The sequence below is a fragment of the Falco naumanni genome, chromosome 15 (assembly GCF_017639655.2).
Source record: "Falco naumanni isolate bFalNau1 chromosome 15, bFalNau1.pat, whole genome shotgun sequence".
Classification (NCBI taxonomy): Eukaryota; Metazoa; Chordata; class Aves; order Falconiformes; family Falconidae; genus Falco; species Falco naumanni.
Genome location: NC_054068.1, coordinates 3,788,871 through 3,816,323, shown reverse-complemented (window position 1 = coordinate 3,816,323; position 27,453 = coordinate 3,788,871). Strand labels below are relative to the sequence as shown.

The 27,453-nt window shown below is 41.5% G+C and overlaps 1 protein-coding gene across 2 annotated transcripts; it reads right to left on the bottom strand.

Annotated features, from left to right (window-relative positions):
- Window positions 1–732: 732 nt before the first annotated feature.
- Window positions 733–24,874, bottom strand: ZDHHC7 (zinc finger DHHC-type palmitoyltransferase 7). 2 transcript variants are annotated; one of them, XM_040615359.1, is made up of 8 exons: window positions 24,727–24,874; window positions 18,244–18,329; window positions 14,025–14,347; window positions 11,020–11,156; window positions 5,891–5,987; window positions 5,339–5,420; window positions 3,954–4,084; window positions 733–2,975 (listed from the first exon to the last, which is right to left on the bottom strand). In XM_040615359.1, the coding sequence occupies exons 3-8, from the start codon at window positions 14,328–14,330 to the stop codon at window positions 2,799–2,801; spliced, it is 930 nt and encodes a 309-aa protein (XP_040471293.1). In that variant the 5' UTR covers window positions 14,331–14,347; window positions 18,244–18,329; window positions 24,727–24,874; the 3' UTR covers window positions 733–2,798. The 2 variants fall into 2 exon arrangements, with proteins under 2 accessions (XP_040471293.1, XP_040471294.1); XM_040615360.1 differs by having other exon boundaries at window positions 11,020–11,144; window positions 24,727–24,872.
- Between the last annotated feature and the right edge of the window lie 2,579 nt (window positions 24,875–27,453).

The window sequence follows — 27,453 nt, the reverse complement described above, 5'->3', positions numbered from 1 at the left end:
GATATTATACCCAGGAAAGGTACCACAGTATTTTTTAGAATTATTGCGAACAGGAAATTAATTGCTTCCAATCTCCATCCTTTACTGCCTTTCTAAACTTTGTTTCCAGTTGCTCTGTTAACATCTACCCAAACCGCTGCTTTCTAGGCTGCATAACTGTCCGATATCAGTTTCAACCTGGTCACAGATTATATGTAGACAGCCTTCTCTGGGCCCAAATAAATATTATATAGTATTCTTTAAGTTCCAGCATAATTAGACTCAAACAGAAAACTCGGCTCCTCCTTTCTTTGCAACTGAAACTACAGAAATAGTGGAAAAAAGTCAACATTTGCGCAGCGAAACTAGGAAGTCCAAATGTGTATTTTACACAAACACCTTGCAAGTGTGAAGCCTGAGATACTTGGTTAAGAATTTTCAAATAGCAAGTGTTCACCCTGTGTTTTCTCACTCAACTTAGACAAATAGGTCCTAATAAGATAAGCAGTTACAGCAGAGGATGCAGAAAAGGAAATGCCCAAGGGCTAAGCAGTTAGCATAGCTTAAAACCCTTAATAAGCAGAGTAGCATCTTCACTTTGGAGCAATATCAGCTGTTACTTGATACACATATATAAATTACAAGCCAAAGGATGTAAAAATTAAAAGCAACCATTACCCTGAAGTTGCTGCAATCTAAATATATGTGAATATGCACATACATGTGCAAAAAAAGTGACATACAGAGCAGAAGTTAATCAACTAAGACTTCAATTCATTACTTTATTTTTTCTTTTACATTAAAAAAATTACAACGTAACAAGGGTTTGAAAAGCCGAGTAAACCTGATTTCACACACGCACACACTTGCTAAGTCACTGGTTTCAACCGCTTGAAGTGATATTTTCTGATTTTCGTCAGGATATTTTATTAAACAATATACACATTAAGAGCCTCATGACAAAGCCAGACACATTTTTCCCCCAATCTTTAAGATGTGCAACTGAATATGCAAAGATTCCTGTGGAACTTCCAACTTTCCCCTCAGTTACATGAGACTTAGTTTTCTGGATTTGACTGCAATTTCATTGGATGTGTCCACCTAGAAATTCTCCAGTATTACATACACATCATCCCCCCCAAGCAAAGTGAACATATTACATAGTATTGCACGGTTTTGTTCGCAGGGCCATAGATAATAAATGGATCCCTTAATAATTTCACCCATCCAATGGTACAAAACCTGATGAAACTGGAATCGAGATGCCACAAACAGTTACAAACAAATGGAGAAGCAGATCACTGAAAAAAGAAAGTATAGCTTCTGTATGTAAACTTTATAATGCAAGATTTTTCAGCATGTTGAACTGCTTGAGGTGGGACAGATCATGAGTGCTACTGGCAAAGCAAAAGCAAGAACAGGACAATTTTAAGGCAAGTCCCAGAACAGGGAGCTATTTACTTTCTAGGCACGATTTCAAACTATGCATCAAGGCTCCTGCTTTATCTTTTATATTGTCAGTAATTTATAGAACAGATTAGCAATAATACAAAATATAGTCTAAGTAATTTTTAAAGAATCCACTTTTAGCTGAATTTCATTACTTGCAGCTTGTAGTTCATTACTTGCAGATTTATAAACATTTCTTAGCACTACTGTTGTTTGTCAGGCCCACAATAAAGCAGTTCTAGATCTATATTGCTCTCATTTCTTGGAATTATTTTGAATTTAACAGTTTTCCAACCAGAACTACTTTCTTCTATGGCAGATCTTTCTACATTTAAGATCAGTTGTACTTATAAAGAGGCAACATCCCTCATTTCTGATGTCTTTGTTCAAGGGATTATTAACAGCTCTCCTATGAAAAGTCTGTAAAATACAAAAGGGGCAGAGAAAGACCTTACAAAGACAACTGTTTTCTGTTAATTAACTCCAATCTGCAGTACATTCATTTTAATCTCACACAAGAGGATAAAGTCACTGGTCCCACTCATCCCTGCAGAGGACTAGATACGATCCTTAAACATCTACACTTAAGTTCCTCTAGAATCAATGCATTAAGAATTGGAGATGCATATCTGAGGGCAGAATCTAGCCCACAGCCGGTCGTTAAAAGTGTTGTTTACCGAAGATTTAGAACTTACCTAAATGCCATATGAGATTAATACTGCCAAACACAAGACATGCTTCTGTGAGCCTGGGAAGACACTTGGCAGGGGTGTAACAGTGCCTCTGATGTGTTATGCTGTTATGTGCACCAGTCCTTTGAATCACTTGCATATGAGGAATGTGTGCCTGAAGTGGGACACAAGAGTACAGCTCTGTTTATTAGGACAAGCTGAAATATAAATTATAACTCAACAAACCACTATTCCCTGAAAAGTGGATTTAGAAGGCTAGGTCTCATTTGAGATCAACTTTCACCATAATGCTCCTCCTTATGATTGACAACTGCACCCAAGTATATACTTCTTATAAAAACACACAGGTAATACCCCAAACATTTATCAAATGAAAAGGGCTTAACAAAAATGGATAATTAATCTCAGAAAATAAATTACAGTAGCATGACAACATTTGGCTTCTTTAGTGTGACCACGTGCTTTTCCTTCGTTATCTTGCTGTTAAGACCATTACAGATCCAGTTCGCGGCTCTGAAAGTCAATGAGATGTCTGTGACGATAAACGTAGAAAACTCTGCTTGCTACAAGCAAATGTCTGATATCAGTTTCACCTGGTCACAGATTATATGTAGACAGCCTTCTCTGGCCCCAAATAAATATTATATAGTATTCTTGTAAGTTCCAGCATAATTAGACTCAAACAGAAAATTCAGCTCCTCCTTTCTTTGCTCTCAGTAGAAGTCGCCTGATTTGAAATCCTGCAAAAGGACTGATCCACAAGAGTGAAGGCTGACCCCCAAAAACAGATTTCATTCCTTCCCAACGTAGTCGCCGCTCCCATGTTGGCTTTTCACTCTTCAGTCTTTCAATCTCCTGTATATAAGCAGACATGCAGCAATGCACTGTTAAGTGTGAAGTTTAGTAACATCTAATAGCAGTTATCAAAACTGATGCCTATTTTGCATTCTTTTAATGGGTACAGGGCAGAAGACTTAGAACACAAAATGTATACAGGAAGGCTGCTCTACCTCTACCTCTTCCCTCCTCAAACTAAAGGGCAAACTGACCAGAAAAGCTGACGTTACAGTAAAGGACCTGCATGCAATATACCTACACCACAAACTGTCTACTCAGTTAATGAATCCAGACAAGGTTTCTAAGAAGGCTCCTGTACTGCAACTACTGAAGCCAGGCTTACTCTCCCAAATGCTTTATTTTGATGACCATTTTTTGTACTTCCCATTAACGAAGGCTCGATATTTATCAATTATCTTCCACATTTCACAGTTATTTTTCAGTACAGAAGTACATTTTCAAACAGCCTCACATAAGAAAAATTCTAAACAGCCACAAGGTTCCAGTTCCCTATGTTTCCAGTCAATTATCCATCACAAAACATCCTCCCTAAGGCTTAATACTGCAGATCTAAGGCCAAGGGAGCCAAAGGTCCAAACTATGGTTATACTCAAAGTGTATCAAAGTAGAGGAAAGTGTGATGGGTTGATACAAGATCGCTAGTTTCAATCTAAACCAGACCAAAGCAGACATTTCTCCTGACACATAGGAGTTTGTGACGGCAAGTCTGAACTGAAGTCAGAAACTGCAATCTTTGTAACTGAAAACCTAATTATAAAATATATGTCAGAAAAGCAAATAATGCAATAACTTCTGTTAGAAAGCAAACCCCAAGAAAGCATTTCAATCCTTACAATTGTAGAAAACAAAAATTATGAGCTATTTCAGATCTGGGGTTCTCTCCCAAATAAGAGCTTCCCCTCATGCAAACAAAACAATATCTAACCACATCTTCCGAGAATAATTGTTATAGCATACATAAGTAGAGGTCTTTACCGTTTCATCATTGCATATTGAGTGGATTTGGGTGCCAAACATGACTGCAGTGAAAGTGAGAAACAGAAAACCCTCAAGGCACAAGAAGATCATCAGGATCACAGTTACAGGTGGGGAGAAGTCACTGCATTCTGTAGAAACATTATATGTAGTTATAAATATTTTTTTTCATAAATTATAGAGCCTGTTCATACTGAGACATCCCCTCTACAACAAACAGCCATAAAAGCTAAATATCTGCCTCCTGAAACAGCATTTCACAATTAAAACAAACTTCTGATTTCTAGCACTGCAGCAGCTTTATTGGCTGCCCAAGGAAATAAAAAATTTTATGGAGGTAACACTTTTGGCTTCCTATGAAGTACATGGTAACTGCATTACTGCAATCCTGCCTCAGTATTTCAAGAATATCAAATAAATGTTTGCACATGAGACTATTTAAGTACTCGGAACTGCACATATATAAAGATGAGATCAGCCTGACATTTCACGCATGACAAAAGCTGTAAAAAACCATCAACACTGTCAGCTCCGACTCACTAGTTAATCCAGATGTTCCATTTTGCTGGGATAGCTTTACTATTTTTTTTTAATGTACCATACAATGTAATCAGGTTCTGACTTACACTTACAGTCACATCTCTGGAGATCCTCTGATCAACCGACTAACTCAATTATAGTTAAACAAGAAATTAGACAGTATACAGGAAGTAGAATGTTTCAAGTAAAAAAAAATGGCTAAAATTCCATCCATTTAGCAGAATATTCAGCAAAAAACAATCACACAGATTCCCCTGTTGCTTCAGGTACCAGGAAGAACACGTGATCAACCATCTTCTGTCAAAAGCACAAGATCAGAATGAGCTCTGGCACAATGGAACATTAAGAAATGCAAGGCAGGGGCCTCAACAAACAACTGGGACAGTTTAGGACATTTCTTTTCTACAGGAGCCCCACAGTTGACTCCAGTAACAGAATGAGGGAGAAATTTGTTTAAGTTTCAGCTGTTGTTCACAGAATTGTCGCGGAACACACAAAGCCCAGCTGTCAGCTTCAGATAATATACTGCTGAGGTGGTGGAGGACCAGCTATCTGTTTCCTTTCTATTACAGAGGTAATAAATTTTTGCTGTGTGGAAAGGGAGTGAGAATGCCCTTGACACCCACAGCTCCTACAGTAAATGACTAAATTAAAGAAAGATAGATATTTTTTAAAATAACTAAATAAAAAAGGCGGGTAAACAGGTATGAGATATTTTCAGGACCTCACTTTAGAAAGATGGAAGTCCTGTAATATTTCACTCACGGGACTAAAATAGGTGGAATGCTATGACTTTCCCCTATTATCTGCTAGATTATGACAGTGAAAGTTAAGTATTTGCTTACCAGTCCACTGCCCTCGGACACAGGAGAAAAACTGAAACCCACACAGTATGAGCGCATGAGCTGAAATTAGGGCTATATACATCTGGAAATAAGAGAGAGTGCTTACTTTTGACTGCTGCCAGGTAGTAAATCAGACATTCCTTTCAGCCAGTCTTCACCACTGCACAGCGAATATACTTTCCTATTTCAATTTTTAATTCAATACAACAATGTAAAAACAAATTCTAATTAAGCTTCAATCTAAAAACATGGGCAACAGTGAAAGTTTAAGGATTAGCTCCCTAAATCACAGTATCATTTCACCAATTGTTACTACATAAAACACAGCAGAATTAAGGTAGTTTAAAATAACAGCACTTTACAACATTAAAATTGAGTATGAGCAAAAATATCTTCCTGCTTAGAGAATATCATACACAGAAGGAAGAAAAATAAAACCCCAATACAGAACAATTGTGCCCCTAAGCCATTACTCACTACTAAGCACAATCAAAAGTGTTATAATCAAGGTAGATTCAGACCAAAATCAAGCTGCTGTTGATTTTCACTTACCGTAAACAGAACAAAAAATCTCTGATTTTTCTCCCCCACACAATTATTCACCCATGGGCAGTGGTGATCCATCTTTCGAATACATCGTTTGCAAATACTGAAGGAAAGGAAAAGAGACCTCTGTTGAGAAACAATACTTTGCATTTTAATGCAGGGACAAGGGCATCCAGTAGTCATGAGACGATGTGCTGAAATCTTTCTTGACAAACTGTAAACAGTGATTTTATTTGCAATTCTTTAAAGGAACTATTTGCTCACGTAAAATTCAGGTTTTGGTTGTTACAAAACTCACTGTGTACTTAAGATACTCTTCACTGGAGAAAAAACAGTAGTAATACGAGAATCACTGCATATCCAAACACAGAATCATGTGAATCCAGTAACTTGTTTTAGACATTTGTGGCACTCAATGAGCAAAGCTTCAGCTCTTTTTAGAATCAGCATTAAAAAAACCTTCCCTTCTGGACAAGATTTTTTTAGACAAAGTAATTGGTTCATTTAGAGACTTTCAAGTTGTTAGTTTGAGAATTGGAAAAAAACCCCACATCTTCAAGACAGAAATTGTCACTCCAGAGGTTTCAACTGGCCATACAATTCTAAACATAGGCAATCAAAACCTCAACTGAAAAACAACTTACAGTATCACGCCTCACTTCCTCAACATAAAACAAAAATATGGAAACTGTAAGCAGCACACATTCTTTGTCTACTTGTTAATAAATACTTAAACATCAGTGGGTTTTGCTAGTTCTGCAACTAACTGCTTAGCTTCTCCCCAGTTTTGAGTCAAGGTTATTTCCAGAAATGTCAATAACTCCATCTTACATCTGCTAGGCCATACAGCACCAGAGGGCTCATTTCTCTTATACTCAAGTCCATCTGCAGCCAACATGAACAGTTCTACAATACAAACAGAACAGTTGCAACATGCGTTGAAGTTCTTCCATAAACGAATAGCTTAAGTAATGCTGATATTTTATTTTCCTAGCTTTGTACTTAAGATAGCCACACACTCAAAGTGTTCCAGATTTTCCTGCAGAATATCCAAAATATTAAGCATTTTCATTTCAGCAGTTATAAAGCCAAATAAGCTTAAAAAACTTTTATTCAAGGCACTATTATTCAAAATCCTTTGTTTTTAACACATGCTTATTTACGTATGGAGTGCTGCACTTAAAAGCCACAAAGCAAAGCTAGATGACTGTCACTAGAGTGAAGAAAAGGAGGGGTGTCAGTGAGAAATCAATGCTCCCAGGCATAAAGAAATTTTTAAGTCATCACATACGCATGATTGTAAGGCAATTCAGCAAAGGGCAGAAGATACTCCTGTGCAGCTCATATGAAAGAATCCCAGACCTCTCACTGCTCCTCTGAAGCTCCCTTTGTCCCGAGTTATCATAACCCAGTTCCTACACACCCACTGCCTCTTGTTTTATATGGACATTAAAGACAATTAATCCTCTGATACAAATAACTTTTTAAGTAGTGCCCAGTTACCCATGAAAATCCCAATACCATAACTAAACACCGCAACCGTTCTCCAGTGCAGAAGACACAGGTGTCAGTCAAGGGAAAGCATTCAGAAGGCTCTCCAAAAGATTTTCATTTAATAACCTGCTGCCTGTAAGTTCAGCCTCTCATTAATCTTCCAAGCTCGGCGGCAAGGCGAGCTAACTCCAGTTGTAATGTAACACAGAATATATACTGTCACTCTAAAAAGAATATTAATGTGAAGTACTGAGTAAAATCACATCCAGACTCAATCGAGCCAAACACTGGAGGATGTGAGGTGGGCAGGACTCACTTTTGCTCATTCAGTATTCCTCACAAGCCCACACAGAGCTCTCCAAGACACCAGATGTCTGGAACCCTGCCTTCATTTCTTATCTCACACCACGACTCGGCGAACACTTCCAGCCAACAAACCCTGAGCAATGCTTAGAACAGTGGTTCTGCTCCTTCTACCCCTGCCACTTGTATTCTAGTCCTTCCCCTGTCCAAGCAGCAAGAGTTTGGGGAAGTCAGTCCATTAGCTGCAGCCTGGGTCATTTCACTGTGCGTGAACACTTAGGCCTTACACAAGAGGGAGGAGCAATGTGGTAGCGAGAACCAGCAGCTGGACATAGGAAGGTCTTCACCAGCTTGGCACTGCTGCTGAATGCACTCGGGCAACTGCCGGGGCAATTACAGTTGTGAATGCCAAAGACAACGTTCAGAAAGACACAGCTAATGGCTTAAGAGAAATTGGTCTGGATAACAGAAATTCACAGGAAGCCTGATGCAAGCATCTCAGTGAACTGATCCTGAACAACAGCTCCCCACACACACAGGAGGGCACTCAGAATAAACTGGAAATATTGACAGCTGCACTCCTTCAGTGAAAATGAAACGGCATTCACTCAGCATAAGCCTCTTCCTTGTGCTCAAAATTTTAACTGGTTGGTAAAACCTCAGTTTAATGTATTTCGCTGAAGCTTGATATTTAGCTGTTAAAAAAGTTTCTTGTTCTTTTTCGTATCACTAATGTGTATTATGGAGCTACTTTTCATCCTTAAAAGAACTGCTGCAGTGTTGCACAACAATTTTCATAACTGCATTGTAAGAGTCTCTTCTGTTAATAATTTACCACTCAAAACATGCACTGTGGCTTTGAGTATATTTCCCAACAGGAACCAACTTCAATTTCCATTTTCAAGTCTCTTCTATAAACAAATTGCCACTTTGACTACTTGGGACTAGACCATCCTTTTAGTGTCCTTGGAATGGGTTTGTAAGCCAGTAAAAAGTTGGCAGCATAATCAAACAAATCGTTTTTTCTATTTGGTAAACTTCCGCAGTGCTAAATCTATGGCAAAGAATCAGATTCTAGTAGCTGGTTTCCAGCCCATTTACCTGTCTATGTAGCACATGTTCAAGAAATTACAAAAAATTCCTTTTTTTTTTACTTAAGAAAAGTTAACAGCAGCTAGTAGTCGTATGTATTGTATGAGTAACAGAAACGAAGACAATTAAACCAGATATCCAACTGCCGAGAAAAACATGACAGCAGGCTTACAAAAGGACAGCATATACACTTTCAGAGTCTGGCTTTCTCTTGCAGATGTTCTGTGCAGCCAGTTATGCATGGTGCAAGCACCAAAATGCATCCTTTGCTCTTACGTGGAACACCTCACAGCATATTTTTACCAAGGCATAAAAAGTGAAACAATACACAAGACATGCAAAGCTAGGTCCCTAAACCAGTGGCTAGTGAAAACAAACCCTTTGAAAGTATCACAGGTTTCCTTCACTGTAGACACTACCCATTCTTAATCTGTTTTAACAACAAATGTTCCTCACATTCTTGCTATAAACAATGTATTTGAAGTCCCCACTTAGTTTATTTTTCTTCTTCTTCCACAAAGAAGTATTTTTTTGATCAACATTGCCTAAACTGGGATCACAGGCTACTGGAACATCCAACATAACACAGCACCTGCTCAGGATAACAGCCCACATGTATCCAAGGGACTCTGCAGGGCTTGCCTGAAACCTATATAGTTTTTAGTTCCAGGTCTAACATATAAGCACTGCCCACACAGCTGCACGGGCTCTAGGCTCTCCAATACTCCAGCTTTTTTGCTCAGATACAGAGTTCAACATAAGATGTCTTCATGCAGGGCTACTTCCAAATTAGTAAATCCTATCAGGACCAAAGATACGGGAATATCTTTACCAAGATACCTGCTAAGTCTCTGTAGGAACCAGCCTAAATGTGAGATGAGAAAAATTAGCAAGATCCAGCCTACGCTCAGAAGAGGCTCTCAGGTGTCCCTTTACCACATCCCATGAACACAATGAACACCTGAACAGACTGCACAAAATTGTTTTGGATCCCCTGAGACTAACAGCTTATATTCGGCCACGAGAAAGCGGCTGTGCTGCTTCCACCCCCAGGCCCATCAAGCAGTCGGTACAGCTATGTTCACGTAACGCTACCAGAGCTGATAAACCCAGCCAGAACCAAACCCGCTGCACACAAAGGCAGGCCCGGTATCTGCATCCATGCAAAAGCTAAACAACAACACAGATAACCTAACTGAAGATAATTCTATACTTCGCTATTTATGCATGAAACTTTTCCCTTCACACTCCAGATACAAAAACCCACTCACATCTGAGAGCAGAACAAGATTTCAGTGCCAAGGCTGAGTATTTATAATGGAAATAGCTTCTCAGCCGTAACTTTCACACAGAGAAGTGACATACACAGAGACATTTAATTTAGAAACCACAAATCTACAGAATAATTTCAAGAGTCCTGACAAGACTTCACTCTGTTCTTTTGACAGGCACTAACTCAGAGAGTTAAATGTAATATACCACACAATTCAAGACACATCACTCCTCACACCTAGAGAGCCACCAGAAACATTTACATATTTATGTAAGTCTTAATTATGCAGGCATATCTATTTTCAACTCTCACACAATAAACATTACAAATGCATATCCACAGTGCCTAAAAACTCAAAAGATTGAGAATTAAAAATGGATACATTTACTATCTCTTCTATAGCATGCTTAGTTCAAATTACCATCCCTTCTGTCCTTATTAAAATGAATCTTTAATAAGAAGAAGTGCATTTAACCAATTATGTATACAACTCTGGGAAAATAATCTGCCAACTCACATGCAGCTTTAAATGACACACTACGAAGACATGACAACACAAATCAAAGTGATAGTTTAAAACTGATCTGTATTTTCTTAATTTAAGGTTGAAGAAGTAATTTCTTAATTCAGCTTCCATCAGAAATCTCCTTGAGATTCTTCCTTTTGCCCTGCATTACCAACAGCACACTAATTACAATGATGCACAGAAAAAAAATATTCAAAGATCAAAAAGTATTTCAGACACCACAGTATGATTATTTTTAAAGCTTCTTTGAATCTCTTGCTTCTTTCCCCTCATCCACATTCATTTCTGGCCGTAGTACATTATATTTACAAAATACTCTGCAATGTATGAATTTGAAAGTTTATTTGATATCAAAAGGAATTTGTGGGAAAAACTAACACACAAATATCAGGAACATTATTCCAAGACTCAATATACATAACTGCTTTAAAGAAAACCAGGGCATACCTGCAGTGGTGTGCACGTTCAGGTTTGATACTACAGCACTTTGGACATTTGTAGATCACTTCTCCTGGTTTCAGTTGCAAATTATCCATGTATTCTTTAGTGGCATTTCCTTTGGGTACAGCCCCCTGAAATAATTCCAATTAAAGAACAGAAAGCTTCTTAAATGGTATAAGAGCATTTAAAAGAACACTTTACAGACTTAATACCAGTAATCTCAGGATAATTGCTGAAATAAGTTAATTTATTCAAAGCTAGTCCACCACAAACCAGAATCTTTTCCAAATGAATAAATTACCTCTGCTTGACCTCACATTCAGTTTCAATTCAGCAAGATTCATGTATGCCCAAGTACTAGCATAATTCTGATAGAATCTACTGTCACCAGCATACATAAAATGAAGAGCAAGACATCTTTACATGCAGGTACAAGCCCTACAGGTACAGTATTTGCTGAGAAGTTACTCTGAACAGCCACTGCTAAGAGACGTGCTTTCTTACGGCAGCATACATTAATTGCTACGATGTTCAATTATTAGGCCAAGCCATCCACAAAAGTCAAATCAGCAACAACTACTTGAAAGATGTTATTTCAACTCTCTGAATCCAAGATTTAGCCACCTGCCCCATGTACACAAGTTTTTGAGAACCAACAGTCAACCTTTTTTCCTTTATACTTAAGCTTTTAGTTTGGACGCTGTCAGTATTAACCATCTTCTTTATTCTACATCCCCTGCTGCCTTCTGCCACTGTGACAGTATGCACAGCTACATGGTAAACAGCTGAAGAAACTGATCCGGAAGAAAAATAACCCATCAGCAAAACAAATTATTTTTTACCGATCAGTTCTCTGAGCCACAAAGCTGCATTAGCAGCTGTTTTAACACACTAAGGAAGATGATGAACAGACAGGAACAGTAGGCAGGACTGCATCTTCCAGTAACAATATTAATCTAAAGTCTTGAGAGATCCAAATCTAACTTTGGATTAGTAAGAATTAAATAATAGACAGTACCACTGTCACCTTGCTTATTTATAGAGCTAATGGCTTATCCGTGACAGAAAGTGACTGTAAAATATACCGGGATGTGAAATGAAAGTGTAATGGCCTTTCTGTACCAGCTCCTCCAGGCCAGCACGTACTTCACACAGGGATAGCCTTCTCCAGGTTAACTTAAATCATCTGCAACATTCTATAAATACTTCTCATTCAAAAAAAGTCCACTGTCAACATCATCACTTCACATAAATACCTTAAGAAAGTTTTGGGGACAGACTTAAGAAAGCAGCAGGCACTTCAGATTCAATTGCAAAAGCCCTTTCTACTTCAGCAGAAACTTTCTGTTGCCTATGGCATGGAATAACAATCTTGTGGTTTGCATTGCCCGAGACACAGCCCAAGTTCTGCCCCAGAACTCTTTGGCTAAGTGGTGCTTCAAACTTGAGCCAGCTGGCCTTTTCTGGGGTACAAACTGAAAGATTCTTAAACACTCATGCTGTATTGCTGAAGCGCTTTTTGCAATATGAATGTTCTCATTGAAGTTAATACTTTGGTGTAAACATGGTGAGTTATCTCAGAGAGAACCCCTAAAGCACAAATTTATCTTGTTCCACGTAAATTTATGCTTATAAAACACATCACACATTCACCTATTCACCTGTCACTAAGGATGGTAACTTCAGGCCATGCTTTTAGCATTTTGCTGATAAAAATATGCTCTATTTAAAAAACAATTTTAATAGTCCCAGACAGTCACCAATTCCTTTCAATAAAAAATACGGTTTTGTAGTTATAAGAGTAAATTTAATTCACATATGTTTTGAGGCAATTTATTCCTTTTTTCCCTCAATCTTAGCTTCTATCACACAGTCATGTCTTCCATTCTGGGAGTCAGCAGGAAAGGGGTGGAGAAAAAAAGGTAGTGATTCATCTCAATTTCTATCATGTTTTATCCATAAAGAACAACATAGCTCTAGAAAGACACACAGTTTTACCAGGAGATATTTTTAAGCAATCTATCTTTAAACCATTAACTTTCTTAGCTGTCACAGTCTGTGGAAGTTGTAACATTTCATCACTGGGTGTGGGCTCAGAAGTAAATCAAAGACCTAGAAAATTAACTACAACACCCTGCTGTTTTTTAACACTCCCATAACTTCTATATACACGTCTACGTCTCAAAAACCTGGGGAAAATAGATGTTTTTCCCCCTTACCCCTCTCTCCCCAAATTTATTACCTAAAAAAAAAAAAGTAATAGATTTTTGTACAAAACAAACAATTTCATCTCTTGAACTCTTGAATAATAGATTTTTGTACAAAACAAACAATTTCATCTCTTGAACTCTTGAATAATAGATTTTTGTACAAAACAAACAATTTCATCTCTTGAGCTCTTGAATTAAAGAGTAGAAGTCCTAAAAAATAAGTACTTTCAAGACCTCTTACACATACACCATTCCAATGTAAGTTCAACTTAAATCTCCCATCCTGCTGACTCCAAATACCTAAACACAATAATGCATGAACCATGCAGGACAGCAGTTCTTGCTTTATGCCAATACATTACTGAGGTTTTTCAGCATGTCTACCTGTAAAAGTTCCTTCACATGTCATAAATGGAAGGTACATTTCAAATGATACAACAGGATGAATTTTGAAAACACATATGATGAAAAAAAGTAAGAAAAATTAGGACAGAAAAGACCAAAGCTTAGTTAGCTTCATCAGAATGTGGGTTGATATTTTACAAACAAAGTATTTCTCATGAGCCTACCTCTCACTTATAAACTGATTTTATACTGCCTGTTCCTCAAGATCAAAACTATTTATAGTTTCATTAACAGAACAACAGGAAAAGTACAGGTCATCTCTTTACCTTCAGGGTTTTGAATCTAACACTACTTTTCCTGGCGGGAAAAGACTTATTGATACTACTTCAAATTTCTCTGCAGATTGTGAGTTACATGAGAGAACAACCCAACGTCAAGGAACGATTGCATACTTACTGGATCAGTTAGCATAGTTCTCAGGTGTGATGACAAAGCTAGTACTGCCAAGCAGTTAAAGAGAACACCGTTGATCACAGAGTACCAAAAGTCTTTGGAAGGCAGCAACATGACAAAAGTCACTACGAAGTCTGCATAGACAACCAGAAGCCATGTCATTATAGCACAGACCATACCACAGCCGTCTCGGATGAACCAAACCCTCTCTGCCATGTCGGCCTCTGAGGAAGAGGAATCGTAGCTGTCATTTTCAGCAAGAAGTGGGTGGTGCTCAACATCACGGAATCTGTGCCCTGATGACTGCATGGTTTTCTGGCCTTGCCCTGCAGGAAGCAAAGATACCATTATTATGCACAAGGAAACTGGAAATACAGGCAGCTCTCACTTTTTATTTCTGCAAGATAAAACATATCAAAGTTCAACACAGATTACTCACGTTTTGATCAAAACCTGAAGAGTTCTATGATTAGATAAAGACAAAGTATTTCTATAATCAAAAAATACTAATTTATGAAGTTTCATCAACAATTTTGTAAGCCATTTACCGAGTTTTATAATCCTGTAACTTTTTTTTTAAATCATTGTGTTGGGTTTTTGTAACAAGGTTTTGGTAGCAGAGGGACTATAGGGGTGGCTTCTGTGAGAAGCTGCTAGAAGCTTCCCCTATGTCCGATGGAGCCAATGCCAGCTGACTCCAAGATGGACCCGCTTCTGGCCAAGGCCAAGCCCAAGCCCATCAGCAAATGTGGTAGTGCCTCTGGAATAACGTAGTTAAGAAGGGACCCCCTCCCCTGCACACCAGCAATTACAGCCAGGACAGAGAAGTGAGGATATGTGAGAGCAACAGCTCTGCAGACACCAAGGCCAGTGCAGAAGGAGGCCGGAGGGGCTCCAGGCGCCGGAGCAGACATTCCCCTGCAGCCCGTGGTGAAGCCCACTGTGAGGCAGGCTGTGCCTCCAGCCCATGGAGGTCCATGGTGGAGCAGATACCCACCTGCAGCCCACGGATGGCCCCGCACCAGAGCAGCGGGATGCCTGAAGGAGGCCGTGACTCCGTGGGAAGCCCACGCTGGAGCAGGCTCCTGGCAGGACCGGGGAGAGAGGAGCCCAGGCTAGGGCAGGTTTGCTGGTAGGACTTGTGACCCCACGAGGACCCAGGCTGAAGCAGGCTGCTCTTGAAGAACTGCAGCCCGTGGGAAGGACTCATGTTGGAGAAGTTCATGGAGGACTGTCTCCCGTGGGAGGGACCCCACGCTGGAGCAGGGGCAGAATGTGAGGCACCCTCCCCACGAGGAGGAAGAAGCAGCAGAGACAGAGTGTGATGAACTGACCACAGCCCCGTTCCCTGTCCCCTGCAATGCTGGAGGGGAGGAGGTAGAGAAAACTGGCAGTAAAGTTGAGCCTGGGAAGAAGGGAGGGGTGAGGGGAAGGTGTTTTAAGATTTACTTTTTATTTTTAATAACCCTAGTCTGATTTGATTGGTAATAAATCAAGCTAATTTCCCCAGGTTGAATCTGGTTTGCCTGTGACAGTAGCCAGTGAATGATCTCTCCCTGCCCTCATATCTACCCACGGGCCTTTCATTGTATTTTCTCTCCCCTGCCCAGCTGAGGAGGGGAGTGACAGAGCGGCTTTGGTGGGCACCTGGCATCCAGCCAGGGTCAACCCACCACAGTTGTGCAACGTCAGTGCTTGACAAAGGGATTTTAGAAGGGTTTCATTTCCATCTCGCTGTGCCTGTAAACCATTCTTCCTCTCTTGTCAAAAATGCAACTTCTTTCTTTTATCTCAAACTAAAATGGCAAAGTCTTCACTAAATTTCAGCTCTCAGAAAACAGCAAATTATGGCGCCAGACTGTTGATTTTTCATACTGCTCCAGCAACCCAGGAACAGCAGAAGGAAAATAACAGAATGGAAATAAAGCTGTTCTAGTACATTGCTCACAACAAAAAACACAAGCAAGTTAGAAAGCAGCTAAATTTGTTGACAAAAGCACTATTGTGTTGGAAAAACCACAAACCTGTTACAAAGATGTACTGGATAACGTACAAAATGGTCTCAGATCAGACCAAACTTAAGGGAAACAAATGGTAGTGATTAAATCAGCATGGCAATGGGTTGCATGAATCAGACTTTCAGAGAACACATTAATTAATTTCATGAAAACTCTTTTACGGCTTTGTTGCTGTTCCAACGTGGAACAAAAACAAGATTTGAAACCTTAATAGTTTTCATGAAAACAGAATTATTTTCCAGACATCTCTAACAAGCAAAGATATAGAATGGCAGAACTGAAGTGCTATCAACAAACAGGAGACGAATTAAAGCTTAAACATTATGCATCAACAATAACATAGTACTTTAAAAGTATACGGTGTTCTAAAAATCATATTGATTCATGCTATTAAAGGCCATGTGTGAGAGAAACTTGAAAGCATTTGTATTGATTGATGACAGCCACGCAGAAGTCTCCCATTTTTTCCTCTTATTAATGGTAGCCTATGTATGACTGGTAGAAATTACGGCTCTTCAATTTACATCCTGAGACCCTGAATCTAGGAACACTTTGTTAGTCTAAAATGGTCAAAGTGACTATTACCAGGCAAAGAGACTCACACTGAGATAGTTTTCAGATGAAGCTATGAATTTCTAAAGCCTTTAAGAAACTCTCAGTCCTATTACCAGGAATCAGAGAAACATATTCTGCCCAGTAAATCGTTTTGATCCTTAAGCCTTAAGGCTAGAATAGGCAGGAATAATCCAAGAGACTAGAAATGAAGACAAGTATATGCAGATTGCAGCATAGGGATCCCAGAGCAACAGCGAAATAGCTGAGATACTCATAGGACAGAGTTAAGCGTGGGCTACATTCTCTGGTTGTGAAACAGAACAAACTGAAATACAGCTCCAGTGCTTGGATCTAGTCACTAACAATGCGATATTACAATTTCTAGCAGTTACACTGTGGGTTTTACCCACATGTTGGGTCTCCTGGGTTTGTTTTTTTTTTTCCACATGCAAGTCCCCTCTTTTACCAGAACGCAGCTACTAAGCCATGGGTGAAGGTAGTCACATACTACAAAAGCATACCTTAGAAAGGAATAAACGTCACCTCCCTTAAAAGCAATTCAAGCTTAACTTAACCTAGATAAGGACCTCTTTTCAGCCACTTTAAATTATCCTAATCTTTCTAAATGTTTACAGTGTAAATTACCATCTTTGCCAATTAACTTCAATGGCACATTGGGACATCAACCACCCCTCCTGGTCAAGACTTGTGAAAGAAAATGCAAGTTTCATAAAGCCTACATAATCAGCAGCTGGAACATGAAGATAACTAGACAAATCAGCTATTATTTCAGCAAAAATAGGCACATAAAACTTTTAAGAAATGTTATTGTCTAGCACTCAAAAAAAAAAAAAAAAAAGGACCCACAGAAAAGCATGTACAATAAGCTTTCAGCCAAGCCTTGAGGATGCCCAACAAATGCCCTAAAAAGCCAAAATTATTCTAAAGAGGTAAGTGGCAGTACTGCAGAAACAGTCCAATACAGTGCATTCACATGTCAGCATTTTGTCCAAGTATTTTTTCACTGGCAAATTCTGGTTTTGTTAACTCAAATTTAGGGTAAACTCAATCAAATTCACAATGGCAAAAGTACTAGCTTTTTCCAATTTTTCAGTATTATTTTTCCCCCAATTTTATCTTTTTGTTTTAAAAAGTCAGTACATAAGTAATTTGGAACATTTTTCAAATATAATGCCATATTTTTTTTCCCGCTAAAGAACTCTTTAGAAATCCTACCCCTTCAAGACCTCCTGCCACACAGATGTTTTGAAGTGTTTGCGAGGAATCAACAAATCAAGAGCAACCTCCCAATTCTGAAGCTTCCTACAGAACACAGATTTGAAATGCCTTCCAGCTAAGGTGCAATACTTCAGGAGAAGAAATACAGAATTATTTTTCAATCAAGGCAAGTTTTCAGCTGCTCAAGTCAACAAGTACATTAAACAAGAACAGACATGAAGATTCTGGATGAAAAAAGAAGTCGATCAGTATCTGTGTATGTCACGACAAATATGAATTTTAGATCAATTCTGCAAGCAACTCCTTTGGCATACAAATGAAATTGCATAAAACTGTTGTAATTTTTTTGTTGAACTGTATTAAAGACAACCAAGAATTTTTTTAGTACAACAGAAAAAAGACCCACATACCTCACAAATGTTTTGTATGTTATTCTGACATCACGTCCATCCTTTGGGCTATCCTAGGCTATTCACATAGTCATATCTGCTGTAATCTGAAAAAACATCATCAACAAACTGATTAGTAAAGCACTCCTGCTTCATTAGGAAAGTAGTGTTAAGCACAAATAATATATATAGTAGTACTTTGAAACATGCTGCATGTACTTTACAGCAAACAAGTTTCTGACCAAGAGGAAAAAAACTTTTAGATTAATCTATCAACCTAAAAAACTCCAGCTTTCAAGTGTTTCCAGTAACATTGTATCTGTCTTGTTCATTGTTTTTTAAAGCGAGTTGGATATCCAGTCTTTAACATTATGGATTAATGCATCCAAAGACACATTACTACTTTCTTCTGCTTGACACTCCTACATGACTAAGAGATGCGCTATGCAAAAAATAATAACCTTACTTGATCGTCTTCAGAGCTTACGGCAAGGTTTTTGATAGCAGGTTATTAATAACAAGTATACATGCCTACCACTAATCTTACAAATGTAAGATAAGATAGGAAAAATTGTTTTGACTCAATTATTAGATCAAGCTATGGCTAATTTAAAATTCCAGAATCTATATATAAAAAGAAATGGCCCACAAGTACACCAGAGGGAATATATGCTTAGAAAGTTCTCCTTGCTAGAATTCCACCATATAGGCAAATAATTACCATACAACTTATGATATACAGATCAGTATAAGGACTGAAATGCTAGCATAAGCCATTCTAACGATGCTTAATTCATCAACACGATTGTTCCATGATCTTGAATCGCATTCCTTCCTTTCCACAAGGACATAATACTCAAATCCAACACAGACTGCATAAAGTAAGTAAACATCAGTAATTTTAAATGTATAGAAAATTTCCTTTTTCATAATGAGAGAAGGAGGAGGACACAATTTTATTTAGAAAACCAGGTATTTCAAAGCTTGAAAATTTTAGCAGTTAACTTTTGGAAATCACCACGTGATTTGGAAATCACCACATCAATGGCATGTGAAGCGGGACTGCAGCACAAAAGCTTGAGTTACATTTCTATTTGGAGAAGAGAACAGAAGAGGTGTGGGCCTGAATTTCTGACTGGAAAAGTTAGTGCTCACATGCACGCTGCACAGAAAGCGCTGCTGCACTGGTTTCTGGCAAATTAAGTTGGGACCCCTGCCCTGCGCAGCAACATTGACTGTCATGGCCACTCTCTCACCCAGACCTACTGCAAACTGTAACATCTGTCTGGCAATTCAATCCTTGATATGTGAAGATTTTCTTGCTTTGTTTTATATCGTACAGGATAAAACAACAAGCTGGAAGTAGGAATTTCCAATTTCTGTCCGATTAGAATTGTCTGAAGAAGTACCAAGGTTTATTTCTTCAGATGTTTACATTTCCAGAATTTAAAATAAGCTTCACTCTTGCATTTGGAAGGTTAATTTAAATTAATATATTTTGAGTAATGTAAGGATTCTGACATTTAACAGCTATAGAAAATATGAAGCCACCAACTTGTAAAGGAAAGCTTCTGAAACTAAGCTTGTTAGAAAAAAAAATTTCAAATGCAACGTTACCAATGGAGTCCTCCAGTTTACATTTTCAAATTTTGCTGATTCAAGGGGAATTAGACCAATACAGACTTTCCCTGACAATGAGAAGCCTCTTGTCTTATATTTCAACAAACTCATATATTCCACTGCAATCCTAAAAAGCAATGCAAATACTTATTATGCACATACAACTGCGAGAAGCTACTGATTGTTTTCTGGTTTGCTTTATAAATAAGCTTTTATACTTCTGTTAAACAAGTTTTCACAATATTGTGAAATCCACCATCATTAAGTTGTCATTGACATGGCATTTTGTGGAAGCTGAGCAGAAACACATAAAAAGAAGACAAGTGTATCACATTAATTTGCAATGTCACCCACCCATTCTCTGACTTGAAGATGACAAGCAATAGAAGATATGCTAAGCCTCTGCAGGTGAAATAGTGAAGTCAGAGTAATCACTTGAAATTATTAACAGAGAATTTATTGACAGGACAAGGACATGACTTGTTTAGTCAGTTCCCTAATCCTAAATGCAATTCTGTGCAAAATGTCGGTGTTTATCATAGCCTCATCAGCTACTGGTTTATGTGGAAGTGCCGCCACAGTTCAGCTTTTGTGAGCATAATAGATGTAATCATTCTCATGTGATTTCTCCCTCCCCTTCCATCTCCCCACTCCTGTACGTCATTCTCCTCTCCAGCTGCCTACACCATTACCCCCCACCTTGGTCCACTTCAAGGGGAAGAGGATCAATGTTGGAAAAGCACTTAGACTTTATGAAGAGCTAAGAATCCCCACTGAGATGCTCACAGATTTCCTCTAGACTATTAATTTATTGGCTTCAAGGTCTGTCCTAATCAAATTTACTTTGAGTCTTTGCTGTATAGTTGAAGTGCAAACCTTCAAGGCAAAGCATTACATTTCAAGCCCTAATACGCCAAGAAACCGTTCTTAATTTGACCTTTTAAAAATCTTTATCTAGCATTGGAAGATAACACTAAATTATTCAGTGTTTCATGCAAAATATCATCTGCTTGCACACAATAAACCACATCTAACACAGCTCCACTCCTAGGTGTTATTCAGAATTCTCAGGTTAAGAATGCCTCATCTGACCTGCACTTCACTGTTAATGAAACATAGGCCCAAAATGTAGATACAGTATTGGAATAAAAAAAGTTTTTGCATAAATTACATTATAAACTCATGATCACTGGAAAGATGATCTTGTAAAATGACTGTGCCTAAGATGGTTTTAGTTTTCCAATAGGGCTAAAGAAGATCCACCGTAACAGGAAATCTCCCTTCCCTAAGTTTACTGGAAGAAGGCCACCAAGGGCATTGGGAAGATAAGTGATACAATATAATCGTTGTATGATGACGTCCCTGTGCCGTTAATTAAATCAAAAAGGGCACCTCAAGGCTAACCACACTCCTTTTCCTGAATATTATTTGAGGAAGAAAGGAAAAACGTTGAGCGTTGAGGGGGGATAAGATTTTTCTTTTTATAAAAAGATATACAGAAATAATTTATATACAGGCTAAAAATCCATCAGATGTCAAAGCCTAAATCTTTTTTTTTTTTTGGTTACTTTTTCCTTCAAGCTACACAATGGACGGTTCCTCAGATTCCTCATGTTTCAGTTACCACGCAGTAAAGAGAACGTCTTTATTTCAACACTGCTGATTGCATCCTGGTAAGTCAATAGGTGTAGGCCACTAACAGATATTGCACACTAGAATAATAATCCTGCAGCGCTTACATACGATGGATTTAAATCCTACCTAGAGAGCAAAGCCTTGGTGGCAAATCAAAATAACAGAACTGTAGTCTCATTAAAAAGTTACAGTGTTACATTAATAACTGCCAAAATTTTAAGTAAACCAGGTGGGCACACCTACTACTGCATCCAACTCCATGGACAATTTGGACCATTAACTGCTGACAGATAAATGGCCATCAGATAATGTCTAGATGTAATCACGCCTAATTTAAGTGAAAAACCTACTTTCTATTACAGATACATCCAAGCCAAACTGCAAAGCCATTTAATAAGTAAACTGCGGCTTGTTTCAACTTCTTCTCAGTGACTAGTCTAGCAAACAACCTCACAGCAAACAAATCAAACTACTCCAGTAACTATATCAACCACTAACCACACTGAAAACCCCTTAGCTCAGCCCCAGCAACTGCACAAGGAGCCCTCTGCTAGGGCTTTACGGCTGACCTTTCCCAGCAGCCACATGTAAGAACAGCTAGAGTAGCAAGTATTAAGAAGAACCAGTCCATCAACCACAAACCCAATTTAGCCCTGACTCAACTTCTGCTATCTGTAACTACAAAGAGGTATGCCCAACACTGTGCACGCAACGTAGGAAAGAGCAGCTGAAATGGCTTGTGATGGCAACCCATGATACAACCCTAAAGTGTTATCAGCTTATCCCCAAATCTGTCCCACACCCTCAGTGGCATAGCTTATCATCTCTCTAAATCCTTGTTCCTTTTGCTCCAACTTGATATATTTTGTACCATATTTATCTCATGAATTTCCTGTTTATGTCTTGCAGCCTGTCTTTGTACTGACCAATATCTGCTCTACTGCCCAGACAGGGACACTTTACAGTGGAAACTGTGATGCTGTTTATATGCAAACACCCGGCAAAACATTCAAGGGACACTCTTCAGTGGTACATATTTAACAAAGAAAACTTTCAAGCTATTGTAATGATTCTCCTTACGCCAGTCTTATAATACAGCAAGTGCCAGGCCACAGGAAAACACAGCAATTGTTTCTTTTCGGCTCTGAAAAGGGAATATGCTTCTTCTAAATAACCTCAGAAAAAGAGTATATAGAAGAAGCACTTTGGCATAAGTATGCATGCCTTACTGCAGAGCTGGTCATCTACTTATTTATGTCTTTACGCCAGCAACATCTTTACAAACACCCTCAAAATCCAGAAATGAGAATCCAGGGTAAAACAAGTTATGGAAAATGAAAGAAAAAAACCTCAACATATATTCAGAACACATATTTATAAAAAGTAATAAAGAACTTTGCTATCACAAATGAATCTGACAGATCTGTCATTTTTCCATAAGCAAGAAAATAATATCCAAGATATTCAGCATGCTATCTTTTAGATAGCAGTTTCTCCCCCCGTGGATGTAGAAGTCAAAGAAAATATATTTCACAAGACCTTTGGTGCCCAGCAAAGATACACATTATCCAATACATGAAGAGTTCATTGAGCTAAAATAGCAAGGACAGAGCACTTCTGGATTAAAGAACCACCTTCAACTGAGAGAAGGACAAACCCACAATCTACGGCTAGGCTTTTTATCTTACCTCTTTTGGAACAGGGCCACAAACTCAGAATCAGATTAGATTCCAGAAAGCTAGATGCTTAAACCATTATCAGCATTGTTATGTGGAAACTGAAAGCTTTACTCCTTTGCCAAAAGCAACTGGATGAATCACATTCTACTTCAGAGTATAATTTTTTAATTCTAGCTTTTGCACTCATCACTGTATGCTATAACCTCAAACTCAACTGGAGACAGCTTGGGTATCACGTATACTGATTACTCTGTGATATCAGACTGGCAAGCACATTCTTCTGTCAGTTATACCCACATCCACATGTGTTTCTTCCTTCCAGGTTCCAAAAAGTAGTATCATAGATCAGAGCTGGATTTCTTGCACTAGCAATTTTCAGTATCAATTAAAAGAATGTGAAAGCCTTTGTTTCAATAGTTCCTCATAACAGACACATATAAAGCCTCACATTTCCTCCGTATTCTTCAACTTCAGCCTTTCAACTGCTGCAAAATTCTATCACTTTCTTCAAAAGATCTATGCTTTCCTAAAAGGGATAAAAAAGAAATCCACCAGATATGTATGATACAAAATATACCACATTGGAGCCAAATCAAGAAAGTTTCAGAGACGAAAAGTATTATCAATTTCTTTTAGCCACAAAGAGCTTTCAGCTACTTAACTCTATAATCTAAAACCGCTAAAATTTCACATCAGCTTCATCTGCTAATGAATCAGTACAGCTCTACTTTATCTGTAAATTTTCAAAGTCAGAGAGCATCCACTTCAAAAGATCTAATTTAAGCCTGTTAATATGAACAGTCACAGTGTCTTCAACCTAATTATGTCTTCAGCAAACAGCTACATCACTGTAATTCAGCATCCATTATATATCTGTATCCGCAGTACAGAAAATCGCCAACAATTTCCCAACCCTTTTTTTCACGGCACAGATCACATACGTGCCGTGCTGTACGAATCTACCCTCTCATTTTTCAGAGTGTGAACTACTTGCACTCCCACTTCCTGTAAGCGCTGTGCTTCCCTCCGGGAAACAGGGTACACCAGCACCACATAAATCAGCAGAACTCCCAAGATCAAGTGCTAGGATGCCACGGAACAGCCTGGCGTGTCACATGGAAACTGCTGCTCCCTCCCTTCGGCTTCCCACGGCGGCACCTGAACGCCACAACTGAGCCGTGCTGGGGCACGGGGACACTTCCATGCACTCGTTCCCATGGCTGCTGACAGATGGGGTGCGTGTTAATTTATTTTTTTTTTTTAATAACCCGAAAAGCGGCAGGAGCACAGCCAGGACCCAGACACGCCGCTAAGAACTGACACCAAGCACCGGCAGGGACGGCGGCCGCCGGCGCGCCCGGCCCTCACCCGACCGGCCGCCGGCGAGGGCGATCCCCGCTAACCTTCCCCGCCCGCCCTTGGCCGGGCCACCGCGCTCCGTCCCCGCCGGGCCGGGGCTCCGCCAGGGCCGGGGGAAGCGCAGGGGAGGCCGGCGGCGGCGGAGGGTCCCTCAGGGGAACCGGCCGGGCGAGGGGTCCGTGGCCGGGGGAGGGAACGAGAGCGGATTTACCTCAGCAGCGGCGGCCCCGCCGCCCTCAGAGCTGCGGCTGGCGCCGTGCCGGCGGCGCGCTGGGGCGAGCCGGGGCCGAGCCCCCGCCGCTGGAGCGCCGTGCCCGCCACCGTGCCCGCGGCCGGGCGCTCCGCGGAGCCGAGTCCCCCCGGAAGCGGGAAGGGCACCGCCGCGGCAGGCGGAAGCCGGGCGCGCCGCACTGCGCAGGCGCCGCGTGGGGCGGGGCGGGGCCCTGGGCGCGGTGGGCAGGCGCGCGCCAGCGGGGAGGGCACGGCGCGTTGTGCGCAGGCGCCGGTTCGCGTGGGATGTCCTTGGCGCCGGGTGTCCGCCCGGGGGCGCAGTGCGCATGCGCCCCGCGCCGCAGCCCCGCCCCGCGCCGCAGCCCCGCCCCGCCCCGCAGCCCCGCCCCGCGCCGCAGCCCCGCCCCGCGCCGCAGCCCCGCCCCGCGCCGCAGCCCCGCCCTCGTGCCTGAGGCGTGAGGCGGCTGCACACCTGCAAGCCCGCCTGAGGGGACACGGGGTGCTGCGACGGGGCGGGTTTCCCCTCAGAGAGCAAAATAATCACGATTTGGGGATCAAGTTGCATCCCTAGACTTCTAAAGTCAGAACCGGGTGCAGAGTGAGGGCACAGAGACTGCTGATAGGGCAGCACCCGCTGCCTCAGCAAGAGGCTGAGCGTGTGCCCTACCCGAGGCCACTAAGGCAGAGTGTGCCCGGTGCCATTAAGGCTGAGCCTAATCGGAGGCAACGCATGCAGAGCCTGCCTGAGCCCGTGGCGGCACAGCCTGCCCAAGCCCATTGAGGCAGAGCTTGGCAGAGGCCATGGCGGCAGAGCCTGCTTGGTGCCATGGAGGCACAGCCTGCCCAAGGCCGTGGCGGCACAGCCTGCCCGAGCCCATTGAGGCACAGCCTGCTTGAGGCCATTGGGGCAAAGCCTGCCAGATGCCATTGTGGCACAGCTTGCATAGGGCCATTAAGGCACAGCCTACCTGAGGCCATTGGGGAAGAGCCTGCCCAATGCCATGGTGGCACGGCTTGCCCAAGACTGTGACGGCACACCCTGCTCAGGGACACTGAAGCAGAGCCTTCCAGAGCCATTAAGGCACGGCCTGCCCGAGAACATGGTGGCAGAACGTGCCTGCAGCCATTAAGGCACAGCCTGCCTGAAGCCATTGAGGCACAGCCTTCCCGGGAACATTAAGGCAGAGCCTGCCTGAGGCCATGGCGGCTGAGCCTGCTCGGAGGCTATAGAGACTGAGCCTGCCCGAGACCATGGCGGCACAGCCTGCCCAAGGCCATTGAGGCACAGCCTGGCCAAAATCTTGGCCAGAGACTATCTGGGGCCATGGGGGCACAGCCTGACTGAGGCCATTGAGGCTCAGCCTGCCCCAAGACATGGTGACACAGCCTGACCGAGGTCATTGAGGCACAGTCTGCCCAAGGCCATGGCATCACATTCTGACTGAGCTCATGAGGCACAGCCTGCCCCAAGACATGGCCGCACAGCCTTCCCGAGGCCTGGGCAGCAAAGCCAGCCTGGTGCCATTGAGGCACAGCCTGCCCGAGGCCATTGAGGCACAGCCATCCTGAGGCCATTGAGGCACAGCCATCCCAAGGCCATTGAGGCACAGCCTGCTCAAGGCCGTGACGGCACAACTTACCCAGGGCCATGGAGGCACATTCTGCCCAAGAAATGGCAGAACAGCCTGCCTGAGGCTGTGATGGCGCTGCCTACCTGGGGCCATGGACACACAGCCTACCTGAGGCGATGGAGGCACAGCTGGTCCAAGTCCGTGACAGCACAGCCCGCCCGAGTCCATTGAGGCAGACCCTGCCCGAGGCCGTGGTGGCACAGCCTGCCTGGGGCTGTGACGGCACCACCTACCCGAGGCCATGGCGTCACAACCTGCCCGAGGCTGTGGTGCACAGCGTGCCTAAGGTGATGGACACACAGCGTGCCCGGGGCCATGGCAGCACTGCCCGCCCGAGGCCATGGAGGCAGAGGAAGGCCTTCAGGAAGAGGAGTTGAGAAATCAGGTCATCTGACTGAATTTATCTATGTCCTGCATCTAAGTATGGTCAGCACAGCCTCCCCAGGGCAGCGGGCACCCACCCGCACTGCTGCCCCATCCCTTGGTCTCCTCCTCACCTGCAGCGCTGCGATCCGATCCGGCAGCAGCAGCAAGCAGCAGCAGCAACAGCACAGCCACCTGTGCTTGCTGTAACCGCATACAGACCCAGCGGGTGTTTCTTCTGTTCCTCCATAAAGGGTCTTTGCTTTATGTCTACACACATTTTTGTGGCAATACTTTGTTAGAGTCCCTCGTTGCTTCAGCGAGTCTGAGGAGGGTGATTCTGCACCAAAATCAAGGGCGTGTTCTGTGGCCATTCACTAAATTTGATGCACCTAGCCTTCAACATCAGTAGTTCAATTAGACAAATTGTTTTATCTGGAAATATTACCACATGACACTCATTCAGAAATCTCCACTGTGTATTGGGAAAACTATGTACCCAGTAGCTTTAAAAATGACATGCAAAATAGCAAACCTTGCACTCCGTGAGCTGAGAACGCATTAAAAACATAAAAAAACCTGAAGGATGACGAACAAATGACAGCTCTTGTGTCTGCATCCTGTATTTTCCTTGTAGCATGGTCACCATCTAGTGGGACAGGGGCAGCAAGCACATAGCGTCTGTGTACGCTACAAATTACAGGAAAATACAG

Excerpts from the sequence above, each read along its gene's own strand:
- ZDHHC7 (XM_040615359.1), bottom strand. The coding sequence starts at position 14,330 with ATGCAGTCATCAGGGCACAGATTCCGTGATGTTGAGCACCACCCACTT. Across the intron at positions 11,157-14,024 it reads GAACTATGCTAACTGATCCA|GAATTATTTCAGGGGGCTGT; the intron begins GTAAGTATGCAA and ends GTTCTTTAATTG. Across the intron at positions 2,976-3,953 it reads CAATATGCAATGATGAAACG|GAGATTGAAAGACTGAAGAG; the intron begins GTAAAGACCTCT and ends GCTTATATACAG.